The sequence below is a fragment of the Nelusetta ayraudi genome, unplaced genomic scaffold (assembly GCF_046127955.1).
Source record: "Nelusetta ayraudi isolate G7.1 ecotype Tasmania unplaced genomic scaffold, CSIRO-AGI_Nayr_v1 ptg000026l, whole genome shotgun sequence".
Lineage (NCBI taxonomy): Eukaryota > Metazoa > Chordata > Actinopteri > Tetraodontiformes > Monacanthidae > Nelusetta > Nelusetta ayraudi.
The window spans coordinates 2,805,001-2,825,000 of record NW_027466076.1 but is presented as its reverse complement, the minus strand read 5'-3'; the positions used below and the strand labels follow the sequence as shown (position 1 = coordinate 2,825,000).

Below are 20,000 nucleotides of genomic sequence, written 5' to 3'. Positions count from 1 at the left end.
CAGATGTCGCTGTTGTTTCCTCCTCCTCCGTCCAGGCCGCAGCTTCCTGCCCCGGCCGCGGCCACTGCCCATCCTGCTGGTGACGGGTGGCGGCTACCTCGGCTACCACCACTACCGGAGCAGCGGCTCACAAGAGGATGGAAGCCCGCCCCCTTTGGCCACGCCCACTGAGGTAGGCGCCATCCCCCTCCTCAGTTTGCCCGCTGCGGCTTTGCACATCAGGCCGTGTTTTGTGGGGCTTTGTGTCGAACTGGATGAGCGACTCTGGAGGATTTGTCTTGCCGGTTGCCTGCCGTTGTGTCGCCAGTACAGGGCGCCGTCAGCGTGGCTTTCTTCGGCTGATCTTTTGGGCCTTGGGGTTGGTGTCTCCCTCTGAGTCTGAGTGATGGCGGCATTCTTGCGATTGGTCCCCCGATTGTTGGATTAAGTTCATTATGTCTTTCCTCACTTAGATCTTGTATGGTTTCTTTTCTCACAGACACGTGTAGTTGGTCCCCCCATGTTTTGTGTGCGACCCTGTGTGCTGCACCTGGTGGCAGCCGGCCTCTCTCGCTTGCGTGTGTGTGTGTGTGTGTGTGTGTGTGTGTGTGTGTGTGTGTGTGTGTGTGTGTGTGTGTGTGTGTGTGTGTGTGTGTGTAGCCGGTATGGCATGGCACTTGGGTTGGCTGTGAGCCCTGTGTTGTGTTTTTGGATGATGGGGAATGAGACAGGGCAGTTAGCAACTTCTCACAGCCAGCTTTCCTCAGGCACACCTTCAAAACAAGGAAACACAGCAACCTGCACTGACAGTCAAAAGATTGGACACACCTGTTTCTGCTTTATCTTTATTACTTTCTGCACTGCAGATACACACTGAAGATATCAAATATGTGACCAAGATATGTGGATTAATGAAAGAAAAAAAATGTTTTGTTATATATATTTTATATGGAGGGTGGCTATTCTAGATCACCCTAAAAATATAAAACTTGTCCGAGTTATTTCACACTTTTTTTGTTTAATACATATTCCATTTGTGTTCATTCATAGTGTTGATGCCTTGAGTGACAATCGACAATGTAAATAGTCACATGGCAGTTCTTCATGTTGTTTACATGAAGAACTGCCATGCTCCCTTAGCTCAACTTGAGATTGGCCAATTGGCATGATACATAAAAGTGCACACAGGATAGAAAAATAAGTAAATGCACTACTTAACATGGCTGAGTTAAACTTGCACCCCTGTTTAGTGTTAATTTACCACCATTTACCACTGCAATGACAGACGCAATTACATGCCCTACCTCTCCTCACAGGATCCAAAAACCGAGTGAGGCGAACGGTGCAAAATTGCAGCAAGTGATGTCATTGAGATGTCAAAGGTCACGAAATGAACGTACGACTTACCAAAGTAAAAGCTCCCTGAATTAAATACAAAAATAGGTGCAAACACATCAAAAAAATTATTACAAAATATGAACAGACAGAAAAATTAGATTTGGTGAAATATAAACCTATTGCATTTGAACATCTGTTACATGTGCTTGCTGGCTCTGGAGGTTGAGAGACATCTTGACTTGGATAAGCCTTTGCTCGCGTTGTCTTGTGTTTGTCTTGCCTTTTCCTGGCTCATTGCCAACGTGACGTCTTTTTGCGCGTGATTCTCAGTGAGACACGACTTTGTTCAGACGTGTCCACATCCTCTTTCTGCACTTCCTTCTCCCTTTTTTGTTGTCTCTTTCCCTTTCTCCCCCTGAAAAAGAAGCCTTTGCTGTTTGATTCCGTTTCTTCCTTTGTATGCACTGTAGAATGAATAAAGAAACTCTTCTGTGGTTTCTTCTGACGTAGCTTTTATTCAACACTTCCGTCAGCTCTCTTACTTCACATCACTCTGTCGGTGTGTGCGTGCGTCCCTTAAAAGCATCCCCCCCCCCGAACAACATCATAAAACCGGAACAATAGTTGTGTTATTCTATCTATTCCTCCTGTATCCAATATTATATTATTTCTAAAATTATAATGGCAACGCGCAAAACCTTTCTTAGTGCCCAACAAGGAATATCAAAAATAAAGTATATAAGTAAAATACAATACAAAAAAAAAATCCCTGAAATGCTAATGCATTTCCAATACCCCTAGAATTGCAGAACACCTAAATATCACAATAATTCTCTCCATTTTCCTCATTTTTAATTTTCTTTTAATGTAACTTTTATTCAACACTTCTGTCAGCTCTCTCACGTCACATCACTCTGTGTGTGTGTGTGTGTGTGCGTTGCTTAAAACCGTGCCCCCGAACAACAACAATCCATTGTTGCAGTTGCCAAGTTATTTATACCCACATTGGGCAAATTTGCCTAGGTCACCCCGGTCGCTTGATCGGTCACAGTGTCCGACATCGTGTGCCGATGTCGATCCTGTGCTCCCTGACATGCCAACTCCCGCCGTCACTGGGTGAAAGGTGACGTTCCTGAGTTTAGGGACAGAGGTTGTCCTCCGCGTGGCAGCTGATGACACATCAGCTGCTCAGGCCCTGGCCACGCCCCCCTCTCCTCACCTCATGCCCCCTCCCCACTCTCTCTGCTGTCCTCTGATTGGATTGGATGTGGTCTGGAGATCAGGAAAGAGTAGGAGACGAATCTTTCAGATGCTCAATGATTATGAAATTATTTCTGTCATAATTATTTGACAATGATTAACGTCATCTCATTCGGTAGCGTTAATAATTGAATTGTTGATGGGGAAAAAAAACAACTTAGATTTTTTCATCTTTTTTTTCTTACTGAATAAACTGTAAAATCACAAACTTCTTTTTTTTCCTTTAGTTCTTTTTAATTGATATAGTTTTCCTTCTCTTTACACTACGTTGTTGCTGCAATTACGCAAATTTCCCCAATGTGAGATTAGTAAAGGCGTTCTATTCTATACTGTCCTGTTCTATTCTATGCATCCATCCATCTATCCATCCATCCGTCTTATACACCCGCTTACTCCTGCGCTCAGGGTCGCGGTGTCACAAATCACTAAGAATCGAACAGAATAAAAATCAGGTGTATGCTTCTTTTGTTACTGCTATTATTTTAATCTCTGCTTTCCTCCAAAAACATGGATTGCACCCTCAAAATACCTTCCACAAACAAACAAATATAAAAAACATTTAAACATAATATGCTGAAGAATACAATTTAACTGGGTTGTACTGACACAGTGACAATATATTCATTTATAGTCTGTCCTAAAAGGTAGCACATGAAAGTCAAAAGTTGAGTTTAAATTTGTATTTTGTTTCACAAATCATCAATCAGGAACAATTCATAGCTATGAGTTTACTAGTAGGTATTATTGTCTTAATGTGTCTGATTATATAAATAGACCGAGGGAGGGAGGGAGGGCTGAGAGAGGATGAGCTTAAGTATTAACAACTCTCTCTCTCTCCCTCCCTCGACTTGTGCGCTCGCCCGGCTGCCACTTCTTCCTCTTCCTTCCCAACACGTGTCTGCATCCCAGCCGAGCCGAGCAACACGCTAGCATCAGCATGTGTCAGCGGCCGGCTCTGTCTGCTGCTCCTGTGGCCAGAGCTCGTTCATGGTGAGGTTCTTCTCCAAGGGTGGCGGTGGCGGTGGCGGGGAGCGTAGGGAACGCGACCTGCTGCGGCAGGTGAGGCGGCGGTGTCGTGTGACCGATGCTGGCCAGGATGGTGGAGGTTCTGGAGGAGGTGCTGGAGGAGGAAGAGGTCGGGCGAGGACGAGAACATCAGCCCGATTCAGGTGGGAGAGGAAAGTCGGAGTAGACGGGAAGGAATAAGAGTGAAGGAAAGTATGGAGAAGTTTTGTCGACCTCAGTCTAGTCTAGGTGGTGAGCAAGCGTTTTGATTGGTGGGACCACAGTGTGTTGGAAAATTTGGCAGAGGGTGCCGGAGCAGGAGCAGGAGCAGATGGTGTTTTGGTGACCCACCTCATAGGAGGAAAAATATACCATGGGATATGCAGAAAACATATGCTTTAATGTCTATTGGAAATGAAGCTTTGAAACCCCACAGTATTTAGCTCTTCATTGAAATGACTCCACAGACGCTGGAAAAATGGTTGAAATACAGCTATTTTATGACTTACTTACTATTGATATAATTTCTTCAAGTTGGGTGGGCCAAATCAAAAAGCTTTACAGGGCCGCCCGCATATGGCTGTAGTTTGCCCATGTCTGGTCTGTTCAGTTTTTCTCAGGATTGGTTAAAAAACCTCAAAATCAAAACCAGTGATGTCTGAGCGACACAATGTTGCCAGGAGGAGGGGAGAAAAACAACAAAACAGTTGATGGCAGAAGTGAGTTTGATTTAAGCAAAGAGGAAAAGAGGAACTAGAGAGAGAGAGAGAGAGAGAGAGAGAGAGAGAGAGAGAGAGAGAGAGAGAGAGAGAGAGAGAGAGAGAGAATCCCCCACATCAAATATTCAGTCTCTCTCACTCAACAGAGAGGCTACTTAAATCAAAATCGTTCACTTTAATCGTTATCGATAAATATTGCAATAATTATTGTAATAATTATCGTAATAATTATTGTTATTGTTATGATCATATAGAGTTTTAGAGAGAAACTCTCAGAGAGAGAGAGAGAGAGCAGTTCTCAGGCTGGAGATTAGCTCAAGATGTGTTTGTGTATGTGTGTGTGCACGCGTGCAGGTCAGCTATTTTAGCTCTCACCTAGCTTAGCCCCTTTAGCTCCTTTGCTGTTGATCCTGTGCTAACCCGCTAACCCAGTTATCTCCCGACCCAAGAACAAACAAAGAGAAAGCCGATAAGTTTGTACGATGCGATGCCAGTACAGGATGTAGAGGTCCTCTGTTAATTACCGGAGAACCAAAGTAATCCCATCAAGTTAGATGTTAGTGCTCACATTTTGAAATTCTCTGCATGTTTTTTTGTTTGGTTTTATGAAAGTTACGAAAGCCCATGGAGTTTCAAATCGTCGCTGTAAAGACTTGAGAAGAAATGAAACCAGGCGATGCAGCGTTTTACTGGTGGCAGGAATTGAAAGTGTTTGAAGGTTCGACGACCCACGATGCATGTTTGGAAATGAGTCAATTCACTGGGATTGTGTGTCAACGCCTCAGAGTCAGAGATTGAAAAAACGTGCATTGATTTATGGCACGCACTGGTGTCTTATCTCGCGTTTAGTCTTTAGCCTTTAGCATTAGCATCCCTGCCACCGTAGGTTTACCGAGTCCTCCTCCTCCAGCTGTCCCTCTTGCAAGATTTTTTTTTCCCTTGGAGGAAACGGGGATACCCACGCCCCGATCTCACCCAAAGTCATTTGATTGGTCGTTGCAAAGTCTCTCACTTCTACCTCGAGTACGCCTCCTTTGGTGGTGATAATCATATTGATCATATTGATCATATGGTTCGCGCTATCCATGCTCGAGGCACTTCATCACTCTAAATGATGTACTATAAATTACTACTAGGCCATTCATTTTCCCTTGGTGACCGATGGTGGCGCACTCTATGGGAAATCACCAAGATTGCCATAGAAGAAGAAGAAGAAGAAGAAGAAGAAGAAGAAGAGATGTTGCAAGGACCAATCAAAACAGTTTAAGACCTGGTTATCCCTATTTCCTCCTGGGGAATCTTGCGTCCCTCTCCTCATCCTGCTACCACACACACACACACACACACACACACACACACACACACACACACACACTATTTCCTTTATATCACCATTTCCTGTTCTTTTTTATCCCCCAATTTTTTTGTTCTCCCCACGGTTTCCCTGCGGAGCTCACCGTCCTGTCCGTCTCTCTCTCTCTCTCTCTCTCCCCCCCTCCCTCTCTCTCTCTCTCCCTCTCTCTCACACCCACATCTTGTCCTCACCGTCAGGCTCCAGGTGCCTCGCTTGGCCCTCCGTCGCCGCCTGAACGCGCTCAGCGGGGGGGTGTCTCGGCCCACGCCGCCATGGCGCCGTCGGCCAATTGCCCTCCTCTGCTACATTCTGTCCACCAGCGCACTGAGGCCGCTAGCCAATCGGGTAAGGGCGGCAGCCTTGGGTGGGTGTGTGTGTGTGTGTGTGTGTGTGTGTGTGTGTGTGTGTGTGTGTGTGTGTGTGTGTGTGTGTGCGCACACGGAGTATTTCTGGCGGCTCGTCAGGTAAAAATGTTTCAGACGTGTTTTTCGGGCTCCAGCAGGTGACGGCGAGATGTTAATGGTTGTTCTGCACTCACTCACTCACTCACTCACTCACTCCTGCAGACATTTCTGGACCTTGTGTTTGTCCGCTGGTGCTCCGTTATGTTGAGACGGCAGAGTCGCTGGAACTGAGGGGACATTTTCTCGCTTTCTGTCGTCTGGCGGCTTGTATTTGTTCGTGTAGCTGTTAATATGTTCATGTTAAGAGGGGTGACGGAGACCCCGGGAAAGGTGCGCGTGTACGCCACACCCCCAGACGCCTAGATGACGGCCTATTCATTTCAATTGAGTTGCTCACCCAAGCAACGAGTGGGGGAGCTGATGTGATGATCTTGGGCGCAGTTTGCACTTCTGACCCCTCGGATACTGCGTTTCGGGGCGTTTTCGTCATTGGTGGCAAGTTGCTGGAAAAAGCGCTGCAATTTACCGCTGTACTCCATTCTTTGTGGATCTGGCCCTTATTTTTTTTTTTGTAACTTATTTGGATATGTGAATAATTTTTTACATGTATTTGATTTCTTTTTAATTCTTATTTTGGCACTGTATACGCTGATGTAACTCTGCAAATTTCCCCAATGTGGGATTAATAAAGGCATTCCTATTCTTATCATAATAATGGTAATATTAATAATCGTAATAACAACCACAATAATAATAATGGGAGTAATAATAATAATGATGTGATTTGTGTTTGGTGCTGTAGGTGGCGCTGTACCGCTCCTTCCCCACCCGGCTCCTGTCCCGGGCCTGGGGTCGGCTGAACGGGATGGACCTGCCCACCTGGCTGAGGAAGCCCATCTACTCGCTCTACATCTGGACCTTCGGGGTCAACATGCAGGTCCGGAACCACTTGGCTTTGGTTTTTTTTTGGTCTTTTTTCTTTTCTTCTCATCCAAAATCCTCATTCTGTCTTTTCTTCTCCTCTCCTCCCACTAGGAGGCAGCAGTGGAGGATTTACACCACTACCGGAATCTGGGGGAATTTTTCCGGCGGCGTCTCAAACCAGCAGTCCGACCTCTCTGTGCTTCATCCTGCCTGGTGAGAGCGCTCCTCCTCCTCCTCTTCCTCCTTTTCCTCTTTCTCCTCTTCGACCTCTACCTCCTCCACCTCCCCTTCTTCCCCGTCTTCTTCTCTTAACTCCCGCTCTCTGCTCTCTGTCAGGTCTCTCCGGCTGACGGGAAAATCCTCCACTTTGGCCTGGTGAAGAACTCGGAGGTGGAGCAGGTGAAGGGAGTCACCTACAGCCTGGAGAGCTTCTTGGGCCCTCAGGAGGGCCGGGGCAAAGGTAAATGGTCACGACTAGTGTTTTTCCACCCGAATGAGAAACTCAGTAAAATATTAATAAGTCTCCCACTTTCATCAACCCGCCAGTACCATGTCGTGTACGCTTGTGAATCTTCCCGGATGTGGAAGTGACCCCGTCTCTCTCCTCAGACTCGGAGTGCTCGTCCTTCCGGGAGCTGCTGCTGTCGTCGGCCGAGAACGACCTGTTCCACGTGGTCATCTACCTGGCGCCGGGCGACTACCACTGCTTCCACTCGCCCACCGACTGGAGGGTGGAGCTTCGCCGCCACTTCCCAGGTAGGGTTGTTGGCCCGTTTCCATCGATCAATCAATCAATCAGTCAATCAATCAATCAATCAATCAATCAACTTTTATTTGTACAGCACTAAATCATATCCAAAAGGCGTCTCAAAGTGCCACTTCTTCCTCCTCCTCATCCCCCTCTTTCTCCTCTACTTCTTTTACCTCCTACTCCTTTTTTTCTTCTGTATTGCACTGTATGTTGCTTTAATCATGTACATTTCCTTCCTTTCCTTTCACCTCACTGGTGCCCATGCCCCGCCCCCTCTGCCGCCCCTCTAGGCTCGTTAATGTCAGTCAACCCTGGCGTGGCCCGGCTGGTCAAGGAGCTCTTCTGCCTCAACGAGCGCGTGGCGCTCACCGGCAAGTGGCAACACGGCTTCTTCTCGCTCACGGCCGTGGGGGCCACCAACGTGGGGTCCATCAGGGTCTACTTTGACAAGGTGAGCGAGGCAGCCCACCTCTCCACTCCGCAGGCCCACTCCCGCCAGAAATAATACAACAGATTCAAAATTGAAAACCATTTCCCTGCTGGCGTCTCCACTTCCAATATTCACTGCGTTCAACATACCTGGCCTTTGTCTGCCATCAAGTTTGCGCAGGTGTGTTAGAACCTTTTATGTGTGATACCAAAAACTGCCAGCAGGGATCCTGAACGCAACCACTTGATTTAAATTAAAATACTTAAACTAAAAAATTATCGTTTTTGGAAAACGCTGAAACGCTAGAAACGACTGATAACAGTGTAGTACCGAAGCTGCGCCTTGTGTGGCGCTGCGAGTATTCTGAGGTGGAAGAAGGAGAAGAAGAGGAAAAAGATCTGTGTGTTTACCGAAGTAGCAGCTCGCTAACAATAACACCGATGGGATGGCAAAGGTTGCTTGTGAAAACGTGTGTGTGTAATTACGTTGAATATTACTTTAGAAGAGCGTTTCCCAACTGGTGGGACGCGGCCTAAAAGTGAGACTCAGAGCTGTTTGGATTGTGTCGCGACTTTGAAGTTTTTTTTTTTTTTTTTAAATATATATTTATTGAGAAAATGTTTGTGCATTTATTTAGCAGGATTTCAGTTCTTTGCGCAAAATTCAATTCAGTCAATTCGGTTATTTATTCACCGGACGTGATAGAAGGTGGACTGGCCTTTTTATTTTTGTGCGATAAATTTGAGTGCAGTGGAATACATTTGGGTCGCGACTTCATGATAAGGGAAAAAAAATAATTTTGACCTTCCCTCATCTCCTGCAGGAGCTCCAGACCAACTCTCCTCGCTACAAGAAAGGCTCCTTCTTCGACCACAGCTATGCCGGGGACGCAGCAGCGGGCAAGCAGCCATTGGACACGATGGCCGACGGGGGCGTGGCCTGTGCGGACGGAGCGGGCGTGGCCCTGGAGAGGGGCATGGCGGTCGGGGAGTTCAACCTGGGCTCCACCATCGTGCTCCTGTTTGAGGCGCCCAAGGACTTCAGCTTCAAGCTGCAGCCGGGACAGCGAATCAGAGTGGGAGAGGGACTCGGCAGCCTCTGATTGGCCGAGCCAGAGACTGGGAGCAGGGAGTGGGAGTGGGAGTGGGAGGAGCCTCACTGCACAGATATTCATCCAAGTACTCGACGAGTAGTTTTTGCAGTGAAAAGGATCATGGGGGAGGCAAGCTGCAAGAGGACTCGGACTCCCAGAATGCCATGTGCCTTCTTCAGGGAAAATGCCAAATCTCTTACCGTGTTGGTTGTTTTTTTTATTCTTTATTTATCATTGTCTCTGTGGCGCCGCCCGCCCACGAGCTAACGCACCCACTCGACTCACAGAGCCAGAACGTGAGACTAACTTCCTTTTTATATCCAACATCTCGCTCATTCCAGTTGATACGTTTGACAAAGAAAAATCGCCCTCCGTCCTGTCATCATTGAGCTGATCATAGAGCTTTATTGTTCAAATCTTGTCTTGGAGCAACTAACTGGACAGAGGAGGCCCACTGCCACCGGGTGCTGTTTATGGAGTAGCTGTCTTTTCCCACCGCTCTTGTAAATTATGTAACTACTACTAAACTTCTTCTCATCAGTTTTGGCGTAATTATGCAGAGAGAATGAATTAAACCTCTCTACCATCACCTACCTCGTTTTCAGATCTTTCCGTGCTTGACAATGTCCTGTCTGGTAATCAGGGTATTTAGCCCTCTGTTTACAGCCTCCCGCTGACACTGATGGCTCTGTTGGACCTTTTGCGTTCGGTGACGCTCTGCATGTAACTTTCATAAAGGGCCATTCTGCATTATGAGACTTCAAACACAGTCTGTAACAGTGCTGCTCTGTAATAATAATAATGGGCACTTCCTGTATGTCTTCTTCCCAGGTAAGATTCTTTATTTCATTTTATTTGTGTTTAGATGAAGCAAGACCCACACATTATATATATTGTATAACATCAGAACATCTCTCTCTCTCTCTCTCTCCCTCTCCCTTTCTCTCTCTCTCTCTCTCTCTCACTCTCTTTTTTTTAAATGTACTTCCTTAATGGTCCCGTGTGTAAAATTTGGCTGAATTTAGGATATATACATATTGGTATTGGTAAAGGCTTAACATACTGCCCAAAAATACACTAATAAATGCGCATACTCGCAGTACAATAAAAGTAATTTGGTTAGATTAAACCCATTGGAATATTGGAAACTTTAAAGAAAGGAAAATTCATTCTAAAATGCTACTGGAAGTATGAAAACGCAGTTGAAGTTGTACCTCACGGCGAGCTTCTCGATGTCCGTGGTTTGCCGCAACGCTTCTCGTGGACGTTCTGAACACTTCCATGAGCTTCCAACTCGTCTCTAATTCCAGTGGTGGCGACAGCGATGGTGCTCGGTGGCTCTTTTTGAAACTCCCTCCTCAATGGTCTGACTGCGTTTTCATGCTTTCATACCAGCAGCATTTTAGAATGAATTTCCTTCCTTCAAACTTTAGCCTGGTCGTTAATTCCTGTGGGTTTAATCTGTGAAGAAAAAAACAAACAAACAATTGATTTATCAGCTGCTACAGTGTGTGTTCATTTTTTGGGACACCTTATGTATAAGAATATATGTACACTGTCAAAAAGGTTTGTACACACCTCATGCATACAACTTTCTACACTGCAGATTGACACTGAAGACATAAAATATATGAGCAAGATATATGTAATTATGCAGCTGAGAAAAAGAAAACGGTAAATAACTCTAAATAGCTTTTTATGAAAAGCGGATATTTTGAAGATTTTAAATATAAAACGTGTTTGAGTTATTTTAGACTTTTGTTTCCTACATAATTCCGTGTGTTTGTACGTAGTTTTGATGCCTTCAGTGAGAAACTGCAATGTCAATAATCATGAGTATGAAAGAAAAAGCATTCAATTCATAAGGTGTCCAAATTTTTGACTGGTAGTGTAGATATATACACTTTTATTAATGCATCATTGGGCCGTATGTTGCTTTCACTGACATAAAAACCACAAATCAAGCCAAATTTTACACGCTGGACCGTTCTGCTTTGCTGCTGCCAGTATAGGCTGGTATTTGCTAGCCCCGCCCTGGGCAGCAGAACCAGCAGCACAGCCAATAAGAGGGCAGGGGGCAGCAGTTGGCGTAGCGATGGAAGCGCGGCTCCGCCAGGCCGCCGTGTGACCAGCCGTCGTCGGTGGCCTCCTCCTTCCCCAGCCACAGCTTCCCGTCCCTGGCCTCGCCGCCTGCCGCTGGCGCCCGCTGCCTGCGGCTGGAGCTCCAGGAGGTCAAGGAGCAGCTGGAGGGACAGGTCTGCTGAGCCTTCACACCCAGGAAGGAGGCCAGGTCCAGATCCAGACCTGCTGCTCCTCCCCTGGGCCGGGGAGTGTTCTGCCGGCACTGCGGGCACGGGATCCACACCTGGGGGAGGGAGGGGGGCGGATTGTGGCTAAAGTATCCACATTCTGTACTTGAGTAAAAGTACAGCTACGTGTGTAAAGAAATACTCTGGTAAAAGTACTGATTCAACTGAAATGCTTAAAATGCATTTTAAGTAAATTGTATTTTGTGATGAATGAAACAAAACATTCCTTTTTATCAATTTCCAAAAATGAAAAAGTTGTGAGAGAGCAATCTGTACTGAACTGACCAGACGTCTTGCATGAGCATCTGGATCACTTTTTTTTTTTAAACAGCTTTGGTACTCTCAATACTAGCAATGCTGTATAATCTGTGATAGTTATGACCAATGGCCCATTTTTGGAGAGGTAAGGGTGGCGAGGAGAGGTTGTGTGTCAACTTCGGCTTCACCGCGTTAAAAATGCAACAACAGGAATGAAAGAAAAATGCAGCTAAAAAACAAAACAAAACAAAAGAGCAAGTTGCAGCGTGGCTCTCCGGTGAAGGGTGAGGGTTAGTTCGGGGTACTGGAGGTGAAGCCTGATTGGCTATAATGCTCCTCTTCAAACACAGTTATCTCCCTTGAGATTGAGAAGCCATAAAACACACGCTCTAGGTGGGACACTCCCACATGCTAATCACAATAGGAAGTCGACCACCAGCCATTCTCATGACAGCTTCACTCCAAACGGCGATGGTGCCAGGGCCAGTCGTGTGACTCTTATCTCTCAGCAGGACATTGCACAGTGTAAATTAATCGATCTTCCTCCTCTACAGTCGTGTAGTTAAATATAACATTACATTGGTTATGGTTAGTTAAAAGTGTCAACATGCAATAATGGCTGACTGGTCAGAACTATGTAATTTTCACTTTTCACCAAAGTTCTTTTCTGAACCACCGACTTTCTCCCTTTTGCTTGAGTAAAAGAGTCGAGTCAGTACTTTTACTTTTTCCAAGAGTGTTTGCACAGGTGTCTGTGCTTCCGCTCAACTACAGAACGTGAACACTGGCCGCTCACCTGCTCGTTGATGACCGTGTCCAGTCTCTTCAGACAGGCCTGGCAGAAGGCGTGGCCACAGTGCAGTCGGCGGGGCAACCTGTTCGCCAGGTCGTAGCTGCCGAAGCACACAATGCACAGCAGGTCCCGCCTCTGCAGTGACCCTGTGGGGTCAGTGGCAGAGGAGGGGGGAGGCAAAGGAGGCGGCGGGCAGGGGAAGGGCTGATGGGCCTCCTCTTCCTCTTCCTCTTCCTCTTCCTCAGCTCTGCCATCCGACATTTTTCTCCGCCCTGACAGAGCGCAAGAAGTCACGTTTAGGTCTCTTGTACCTTTGAGCATCCCCACTGGGACAGCGTCACTGGCCTACTTAGTCGCTAACAAAATGAAAACACGTCATAACACTGTCATTGATGTCAAAACTCAAAAAGGAATTGCGATTTTTAAGACATTGGTCAACGATGTTTTAAGCAGCACAGCAATAGCAATAGCAATTAGCTCTGCGAGTTCAAACAAGTTTGTCCAATAAACCGCGCATTGTTGCCATTAAGATAATGACAAAACCAACTAGTCGTTGGAAATAAAAGCAAACAGATTTTTTGCATTTGTTTTTCAGAATATGCAACAGAAAAACGATTGAACAATAACACACCGAGTTATTTTACATTATAAATTCCAGATGATTCGGCAATTTAACTTCTTCTCCTCCTTCCGCTATTGGATTAGTTAAGTCTGTGCGGCTCTCATGAGTGCTTGTCCAATCACAGTTCAGTGTAAGGCCAGCTAACTGGCCTTGGCCTCGCAGACTCGAGATCTGATTGGCTATCGCTACTAACTGCGGTCCGTTCACTTGCAGCGCACAGGAGCCTGCAATGTTGATTGCAAAGGCCTGGGGCAGATTTCACAGAACAAGACATAGTTGGCTGAAATATGATTGGATAAGAACTCTACCGTATTACATAACAATGGAAGCAGCGCAACCAAGTGGATAACATGACAAACAATGGAGAATAACTTTATTCCTATCATATCCATATCATATTTACGGGGAGGAGCGCGGGGCTACCGGCACCACGGACGTGTTGCCGCCTCATGATGACAGGGGTGACGCACCAGGACAAAGAAGGCACCCTCACTCACATTCACAGCTGCAGATCATTTGGAAAAGTGAGCATTGCACGCATGTCAGAACCTGGAGAAACAATTTAACCAGCCGCTCGAGTAGGAGGTCACCTGGCTCTTCCTGTTCCTCACGTCACATCTCCTCTTCCTGCTTCCTCTTCTCTTCTCTTCTCTTCTCTTCTCTTCGATGGCTGTTTTTATTTCCCGAGCTCACTGTCTTCTCTTGTTTTAATGCTCCGTTTTTCCTTTTTTAATCCAGGTTTTTCCCTTTTCCCGATACTTCTGTCTTCTTTAACCCCCTCAATTCGCCTTAACTCCTCTTTCTCCTCAGTTTCTTCCTTTCAATCTTTTGTTTACCTCTTCTCAACTCCTCTTCACTCTTTTCTTTGTCAGAATCAATTTCTCCCTGTCTCACATTCTGCTGAGTTTCCTTCTCTGACTTCTCTGTTCTCCTTGGGCATCTCCTCTGTTTTGTTTTTTTTACTCTCTTCCCTAGCCGTTGTCCTTCTCTGTCTACAAAGTCTCTCGCTCTGCTCCAGAGAGAGAGAGAGAGAGAGAGAGAGAGAGAGAGATAGAGAGAGCGAGAGCGAGAGTGTATCACCTACATCAATTATTCAGTCTCTCTCACTCAACAGCAGAAACTGTGACTGGCAGGAAAATTCAAGGAAACAAAACCCGCAGCAATCAAATTGTGAATAATTGCGGGGGGAAAAACTTCAGTGGAAATGTTAAATGAATCAGAAACAGAAATTAAAAGAAAGAAAAAACAATCTAACTGATCCAGGTAATTTATTTTTCTTATAATTAAGTAAAGATACAAATCAATAACCTTCAGATGACCTATAAACCTAAACCTGCCTGAAAAGAGACCTGAAAAAATAGAACCTAATAACAACGTTGATACATGTATCATAACCAGGTGCTGTTGATTATCTAATCCAGAGGCCTCAGTAAATATTGTCGGCTGTGTGTGTAACCTGATCTGTCAATAGAAAGTGGATCTGCTCTCAGATGTCTGTGGTCCGGTTTCTACTGGTTGCTGGTGTCAGGTTGCTGGGTAACAGGAACCCAAACACACACTGATATGGAAAAACAATATTTTGCAGGCTTGATAGTTGCGGAGTTTAAAGTGAAATTAAATTGTAGACGTCGTCTGAACAACTGACTAGCTGGATGAACCATGACTGACAAACCTGAGTGGTCACGAAAACACCTCAAAGTCCCACAGTATTGAGGCCTAACACCCTTCTGTGCGGGTCACAAGAACTCCCACCACAGAAATCATCAACTAAATTGAAGTCTAACAAAATATGCCATAAAAGTGGACTGTGTCAAGCATTTGTGCATTAGTTACAGAAACATGAAATATATAAAATATATATTATAAAAATACATATTTTTGTACTTTTTTAAAAACTGATCTATTGTGCCCCTCCTCTGGCACAACTTGCACTCAGGAGTGTCTGCCAGGCCCCAGGTGTGCAGGTTGGCCGGGCTTGGGAGGACGTCATATACCGATTGTATGAAGAACTTAGTCCGCAGAGGTTCTGCTCTCCAGAGCTCTGCCCAGGTGATCGTACGAGGTTCCACATGCTCCCACCTTGTCCACGCCCCTTGCTTGGACATGCCGCCCATTTTGCTGCAGCGCTCTTCCCCAACCTCTGCACGGATCTCATCTTGGACCAGTTGGCGCTTCTCCTTTCCATAGGCGTGGTTGTAGTGTGGCCTAGGAAAAGACCTTTATTGTTTTTTGTCAAGTTCAAACCTACAAAGTATAAAAGAAACACACAGGAGTCAGTTTATCTTTCTCGCGAGGAGAGCAGTGACGGAGGGCAACATCAGTTACAGTCCATCTACCCAACTCTGAAGTGCCTCTGGCTGCAAGCCTCTTTTTATTACCATTAGGGCAATTCCTAGTTACATGGGTTGGGTTAGTCTAAGGTTGGGTGATGAGACATACGTTAGTATCAAAAAATGTGGTTTCTGCTGTAGAGCTGAGCTTGGCAAAAACATGTACCGGCTGTATCCTGTTTTGCTACACCGTCTTCTCTACTCCCTCTTAAAGTCATCACAAAGAAGACTTGGTATAATTGGCCTCCCAAGCCGAGTGCGGTCCAGCTGTTCCTTGACTCCCTCGCAGCCTTGCCCCCAAGACTTCCATCCGGCCTGCTTTGTTTTTCTCCTGTTGAATGTCGGCTTCAAAGCTGTGGTTATTAAATTTTATTTGCAGCAATTATAAGCATATCATGAGTTAAAATATAAAAGCATCTTTAACCAGTGTTGCCATAAATAAAATACAATAAGATTGAAAAAAATGGAAGAGAAAAAAAATTCATCAAATAGATTTTGAATGTGTTTTTTTCAATTTGTGTGCTTTTTTTATTTATTTTTTTAATCTATTTTTCCTTTTAATGTGTGAGTTTTAATTTTGTTAAGTGTTTTGTTGAAGGTTTTTGTTGTTGTTGTTTTACCTTTTGCCTGGAGTTTTATTTTAAATTACCCCTATAATGCCCCACAAATTACCGGTGGAATAGGGGGGAAGCAGGAGGCAGCGTGGGGTCAAAGAGGGGTGTGGTCGCGATGCAACCCTTCTTGGAGACACTACATCAGATTTTTTTTTGAAAGAGAGTGAAGGGTCTCCCAGGATGGTGGACTACCAGCCTGAAGTGGAATCATAGAGTGATAACAATATACAAATCATACAAATTTAAACCAAAAGACCTTTACTGTTTTTAAATTGTTACCAACAACGTTTATTCATTCATTCATCATTCATTCATTTTCCATACCCGCTTAGTCCCGAGGTCAGGGTCACGGGGGTCTGCTGGAGCCTATCCCAGCTGTCATAGGGCGAAGGCAGGGGACACCCTGGACAAGTCGCCAGTTCATCGCAGGGCCACATAGAAACAAACAACCATTCACACTCACATGCACACCTACGGACAATTTAGAGTGTTCAATTGACCTCACATGCATGTTTTTTTTGGAGTGTGGGAGGAAGCCGGAGAACCCGGAGAGAACCCACGCAGACACAGGAAGAACATGCAAACTCCACACAGAAAGGTCCCAGGTCCAGGCCCCGGAATCGAACCCACAACCTTCTTGCTGTGAGGCGGCAGCGCTAACCACTGCGCCACCATGTCGCCCTAGTTCTGAAATTCTTTTCTGAAAAAACATTATTACCTTTCATGTACAGTTTCAGACTTACAGGATGAAGACTGTAAAATACATACACTTCTCTCTCTGTCATTGTGATCAGCAATTATCAGAATGTGTACACACTACACAGAACAAGCAGAAATCCAATATTTGCTGGCTTGACTGTTGCCGTCAAACTGGTGGATGGCTTGACCGCAGTCCTGGCTTCATTGGAAATTTCACTTGTTCCCGTCAACCCGGAAAAACTTCCCTCAGATGAGGAAATTACCTTTAGCAGAGGGTGTGGTCAATGGCAACACCATGTTGGCGATGGACGTGGCAAGGCGCAATCTGAATCCGTAGGAGCGACAAGTCAGCAACCTGGTTGAGCTGAAGAATCAAATGGTGAGTTTTTAGATTTATTTAATTATTTAAGATTTATTTCTTTTACTTTGTGTGAGAAAAGTCTTTTGTGTTCTGAGTTGATTTGCTGACGGATGGAAAACAGAAGTTGGCAGATGATTGATTCATTCATTCTGGCATTTAAAAAAACCCCAAAAACTACTGCAGCATTGTCCAGTCATATTTTTCTTTCTGCACGTTAAAGATTGTTCATACACGTCGAGGTGGAGTGTCAGCACATTGCACCTCCAGCTGCTCAGCCAACAGAATGGAGGTGAACCATAATGGTTTCCCAGCCTCAAATACATCCAAAACACGGTTGTGGATGACGATTTATTCTGAAGTCATAGCAAAATGCACTATAATTATAGAATTAATTATGTAATTGAAAAAGATCACTGCAGCATTGTGTTCGTGTTTTTCTTGTATTTTCCTGCTAGTAAACAATGATTAATGCACATGGGAAACAGTAGACAAGGATGTGCGTTTGTTCTGTGCGGAAAAAAACATCTTGTTTCCTGGTCTGACAAGATAATTCTCCATCTACATACAGTCTGACTTTCCCTTCCATTTACTTATTTACATGGAAATCTATCTCGAAATTAAATGTGTCAAACGCTTCATTTTGTCCATGTGAATCAGTGGCAACACAATCACTTCAAATTACCCTCGTTGTATCAAGAACTAAGACAAGCAACTGCAAATCTAAAAATGTGGATCTGAACTAGAGTTCTACAGATCAGCCTTAAATGCTCATTATCGTCCTCACTCCGTCCAAATCTCACCTCTTTTTCTTAGGGGTGCGAAAACATCAAGACGTTTCTCCTTGGCTCACGGAAGACCCACATCTTCTTCATCATCCTCTGTTTTTCACTGCTGCTTCTTGTGTACAAATGGCCGGATGTAAGGCAGTTCCAGTTATTCCAGTTGAACTCTCAGCATTATTTATTCATTTAAAGCATTTTTGAATCTGGACAGGTAGTGAAGACTATGACAGGGAGAATCCGGTCTGAGTCATGTCTGAGTGTAGGGTTAACTTGTCACATCAAGCAAGATGTGAGTTATTACAGAGAAAAGTAAACAAGAGACATTCTGGTTAGGTTGGTTTTATTCAACATGCTCCAACTACCATGAACAAGGAAGGGATTGAAAAAGATATGACAGAGTAATGTGATTATTTTCTAACAGATATCTGAGTTGTATGAGTTCATATCTAATCAAATCAGCAAATAATCAATCAAACATAGAACAAAACCCACTTGCTGTAATGATTAAAAATGCTAGAGAAAAAATCTTAGAGAAAAAAAACATGCAAAAAAAATCATCCATCAAAGAAAAGGTTTCCCACATTTCCTCCATACAGGTTCCCCTTCTAACTTGTGATTGCCTTGCCTCACTAAATAAACCCAGAACACTGAAGATGTTGTAATTCTTTATGACAAACGTCTGTTCGGCCTTCATCAGCAACCTGGAGGCAAAAACAGCAGATAAAAGTTTGCCATCCTGGAAAACATCAAAGGATGGAGGAGTCTGAGCAGGAAGGCATTGGACCTTAGAGAAGCGAGAAGTTCAGGTGCTTGCAGCATTGTTCCAGGCCTCCAGGTCGGGGTAAACTCTGTGTGCAGGTAAACTGTCGAACACCGTGCAGATGTTGCACAGGATGTTCCTACAGTCCGGGTAGATCTTCGCTTCCCACTTCTGTTTCCAGGCGAAATATTCCTTGTAGCGTTTGTCGTCCTTGGCGACCTGCATCAGATACTCTGACAGATCTTTCACTGTCGCAAACTCGTCCACATGGATAAAAGAATGAGGTGGAGCCACAGCTTTGTAGTCATCCAAAGAGGCTCCAAAGACCACTGGTATGGCCCCGGACTTATAGGCATTGTGCCACAGCTTCTCTGTGATGTAATCTTTGTACTGTGAGTTCTCGAAGGCCAAGTAGAAGCGGCAGTGTTGGAGGGTAGGTATCAGGTTTTCATTGGACAGCGGCTGTCCCACCCACCGGCCGTACACCTGTATAGGGATGAACTTTTTGAGCTCATTGTACACCTGGTTCCTCTTGTGATAGTTCTGGAAGTTGCTGACCACCCAGCAGGCAAAGAAGGTCTTGTTGGGCGGGACGCCCTCCACTGGCTGTCCTTCATCCTTTCTAGGATGCAGTTCGCCGTAAGGTGCATAGACATCTGAGTCCCTCCTGTAAGTAATGGTCATGTTGAAGATGTTGGCAAATGGCTTGAGGTTCCCATTGTGAGGTGGGCTCTCCATAGTCAGCCAGGCCCACCTCTGGCCCTGTGGATGAGGAAGGTGGAGGGGAAGTTTTTCCTGACCATTTGTCAGCTCTCTATTGTGGAACACCACCACATCAGCTGAGGAGAAGTAGGAGCGCTCATCCACCACTTTGCAGCCAGGAACGTTGAACAGGTCCAAGCATATGTTCCCGTCCAAGCTAAAGGAGGCACCAAAGGGCCGGTGCCACAGCAGTATGGTCCGACTCGGGCTTCTCTTCTCGTCCTCTCTGTTCTTCTTGTGAGAACTCTGGCCCCAATACATTTTGTACAAGAGGAGCATGAGTGAAAGGCTGAGGATGATGAAGAGGATGCGGATCTTCTGCATGCGCAGGATGGCGAACTTTATGCCCCTCCACCCCTGAAAAAAAGATGTGAGATCAGGACTGAGTGAGGAGGATTATGATGATTTAAGGCTGATCTGTAGAACCTCCCTTCAGATGTACAGTTTTAGATT

At 45.3% G+C, this 20,000-nt stretch overlaps 3 protein-coding genes and 1 long non-coding RNA gene across 9 annotated transcripts in view; 1 reads left to right on the top strand and 3 right to left on the bottom strand.

Moving 5' to 3' along the window:
* Positions 1–9,850, top strand: part of pisd (phosphatidylserine decarboxylase) — an 11,502-nt gene extending 1,652 nt beyond the window's left edge. The window contains exons 2-9 of one of the 4 annotated variants that reach the window (XM_076029003.1): positions 36–172; positions 5,853–6,000; positions 6,862–6,996; positions 7,095–7,196; positions 7,320–7,443; positions 7,593–7,739; positions 8,025–8,185; positions 8,988–9,850. In XM_076029003.1, coding sequence (XP_075885118.1) covers positions 138–172; positions 5,853–6,000; positions 6,862–6,996; positions 7,095–7,196; positions 7,320–7,443; positions 7,593–7,739; positions 8,025–8,185; positions 8,988–9,266 — 1,131 coding nt within the window. In that variant the 5' untranslated portion in view covers positions 36–137 and the 3' untranslated portion in view covers positions 9,267–9,850. Of the gene's footprint in view, positions 1–35; positions 173–3,446; positions 3,747–5,852; positions 6,001–6,861; positions 6,997–7,094; positions 7,197–7,319; positions 7,444–7,592; positions 7,740–8,024; positions 8,186–8,987 lie in introns of those variants that run through there. The other 3 variants (XM_076029002.1, XM_076028999.1, XM_076029000.1) reach the window with 3 other exon arrangements.
* On the bottom strand, positions 2,410–5,978 carry LOC142890159 (uncharacterized). 3 transcript variants are annotated; one of them, XR_012927047.1, is made up of 3 exons: positions 5,847–5,978; positions 3,438–3,697; positions 2,410–2,589 (listed from the first exon to the last, which is right to left on the bottom strand). It is a non-coding gene; the product is annotated as an uncharacterized LOC142890159 (long non-coding RNA). The 3 variants fall into 3 exon arrangements; XR_012927049.1 differs by lacking the exon at positions 5,847–5,978 and adding an exon at positions 4,677–5,489; XR_012927048.1 differs by lacking the exon at positions 5,847–5,978 and adding an exon at positions 4,096–4,321.
* A 1,306-nt stretch (positions 9,851–11,156) lies between the features above and the next one.
* On the bottom strand, positions 11,157–14,014 carry rnf224 (ring finger protein 224). Its single transcript, XM_076028559.1, has 3 exons — positions 13,830–14,014; positions 12,621–12,889; positions 11,157–11,622 (listed from the first exon to the last, which is right to left on the bottom strand). Exons 2-3 carry the CDS (start codon positions 12,876–12,878, stop codon positions 11,281–11,283), a joined length of 600 nt encoding a protein of 199 aa, XP_075884674.1. The 5' UTR covers positions 12,879–12,889; positions 13,830–14,014; the 3' UTR covers positions 11,157–11,280.
* A 4,334-nt stretch (positions 14,015–18,348) lies between these two features.
* LOC142890157 (alpha-(1,3)-fucosyltransferase 7-like) overlaps positions 18,349–20,000 on the bottom strand; it is a 2,328-nt gene continuing 676 nt past the window's right edge. Inside the window, exon 2 of the mRNA XM_076028998.1 lies at positions 18,349–19,904. Coding sequence (XP_075885113.1) covers positions 18,828–19,904 — 1,077 coding nt within the window. The 3' untranslated portion in view covers positions 18,349–18,827. The remainder of the gene's footprint in view (positions 19,905–20,000) is intronic.

Bases quoted from the DNA above. Each gene is read 5' to 3' on its own strand.
- rnf224 (XM_076028559.1), bottom strand. From the start codon at position 12,878: ATGTCGGATGGCAGAGCTGAGGAAGAGGAAGAGGAAGAGGAAGAGGAG. The intron at 11,623-12,620 runs GTGAGCGGCCAG...TCCCTCCCCCAG, and splicing joins ACACGGTCATCAACGAGCAG to GTGTGGATCCCGTGCCCGCA.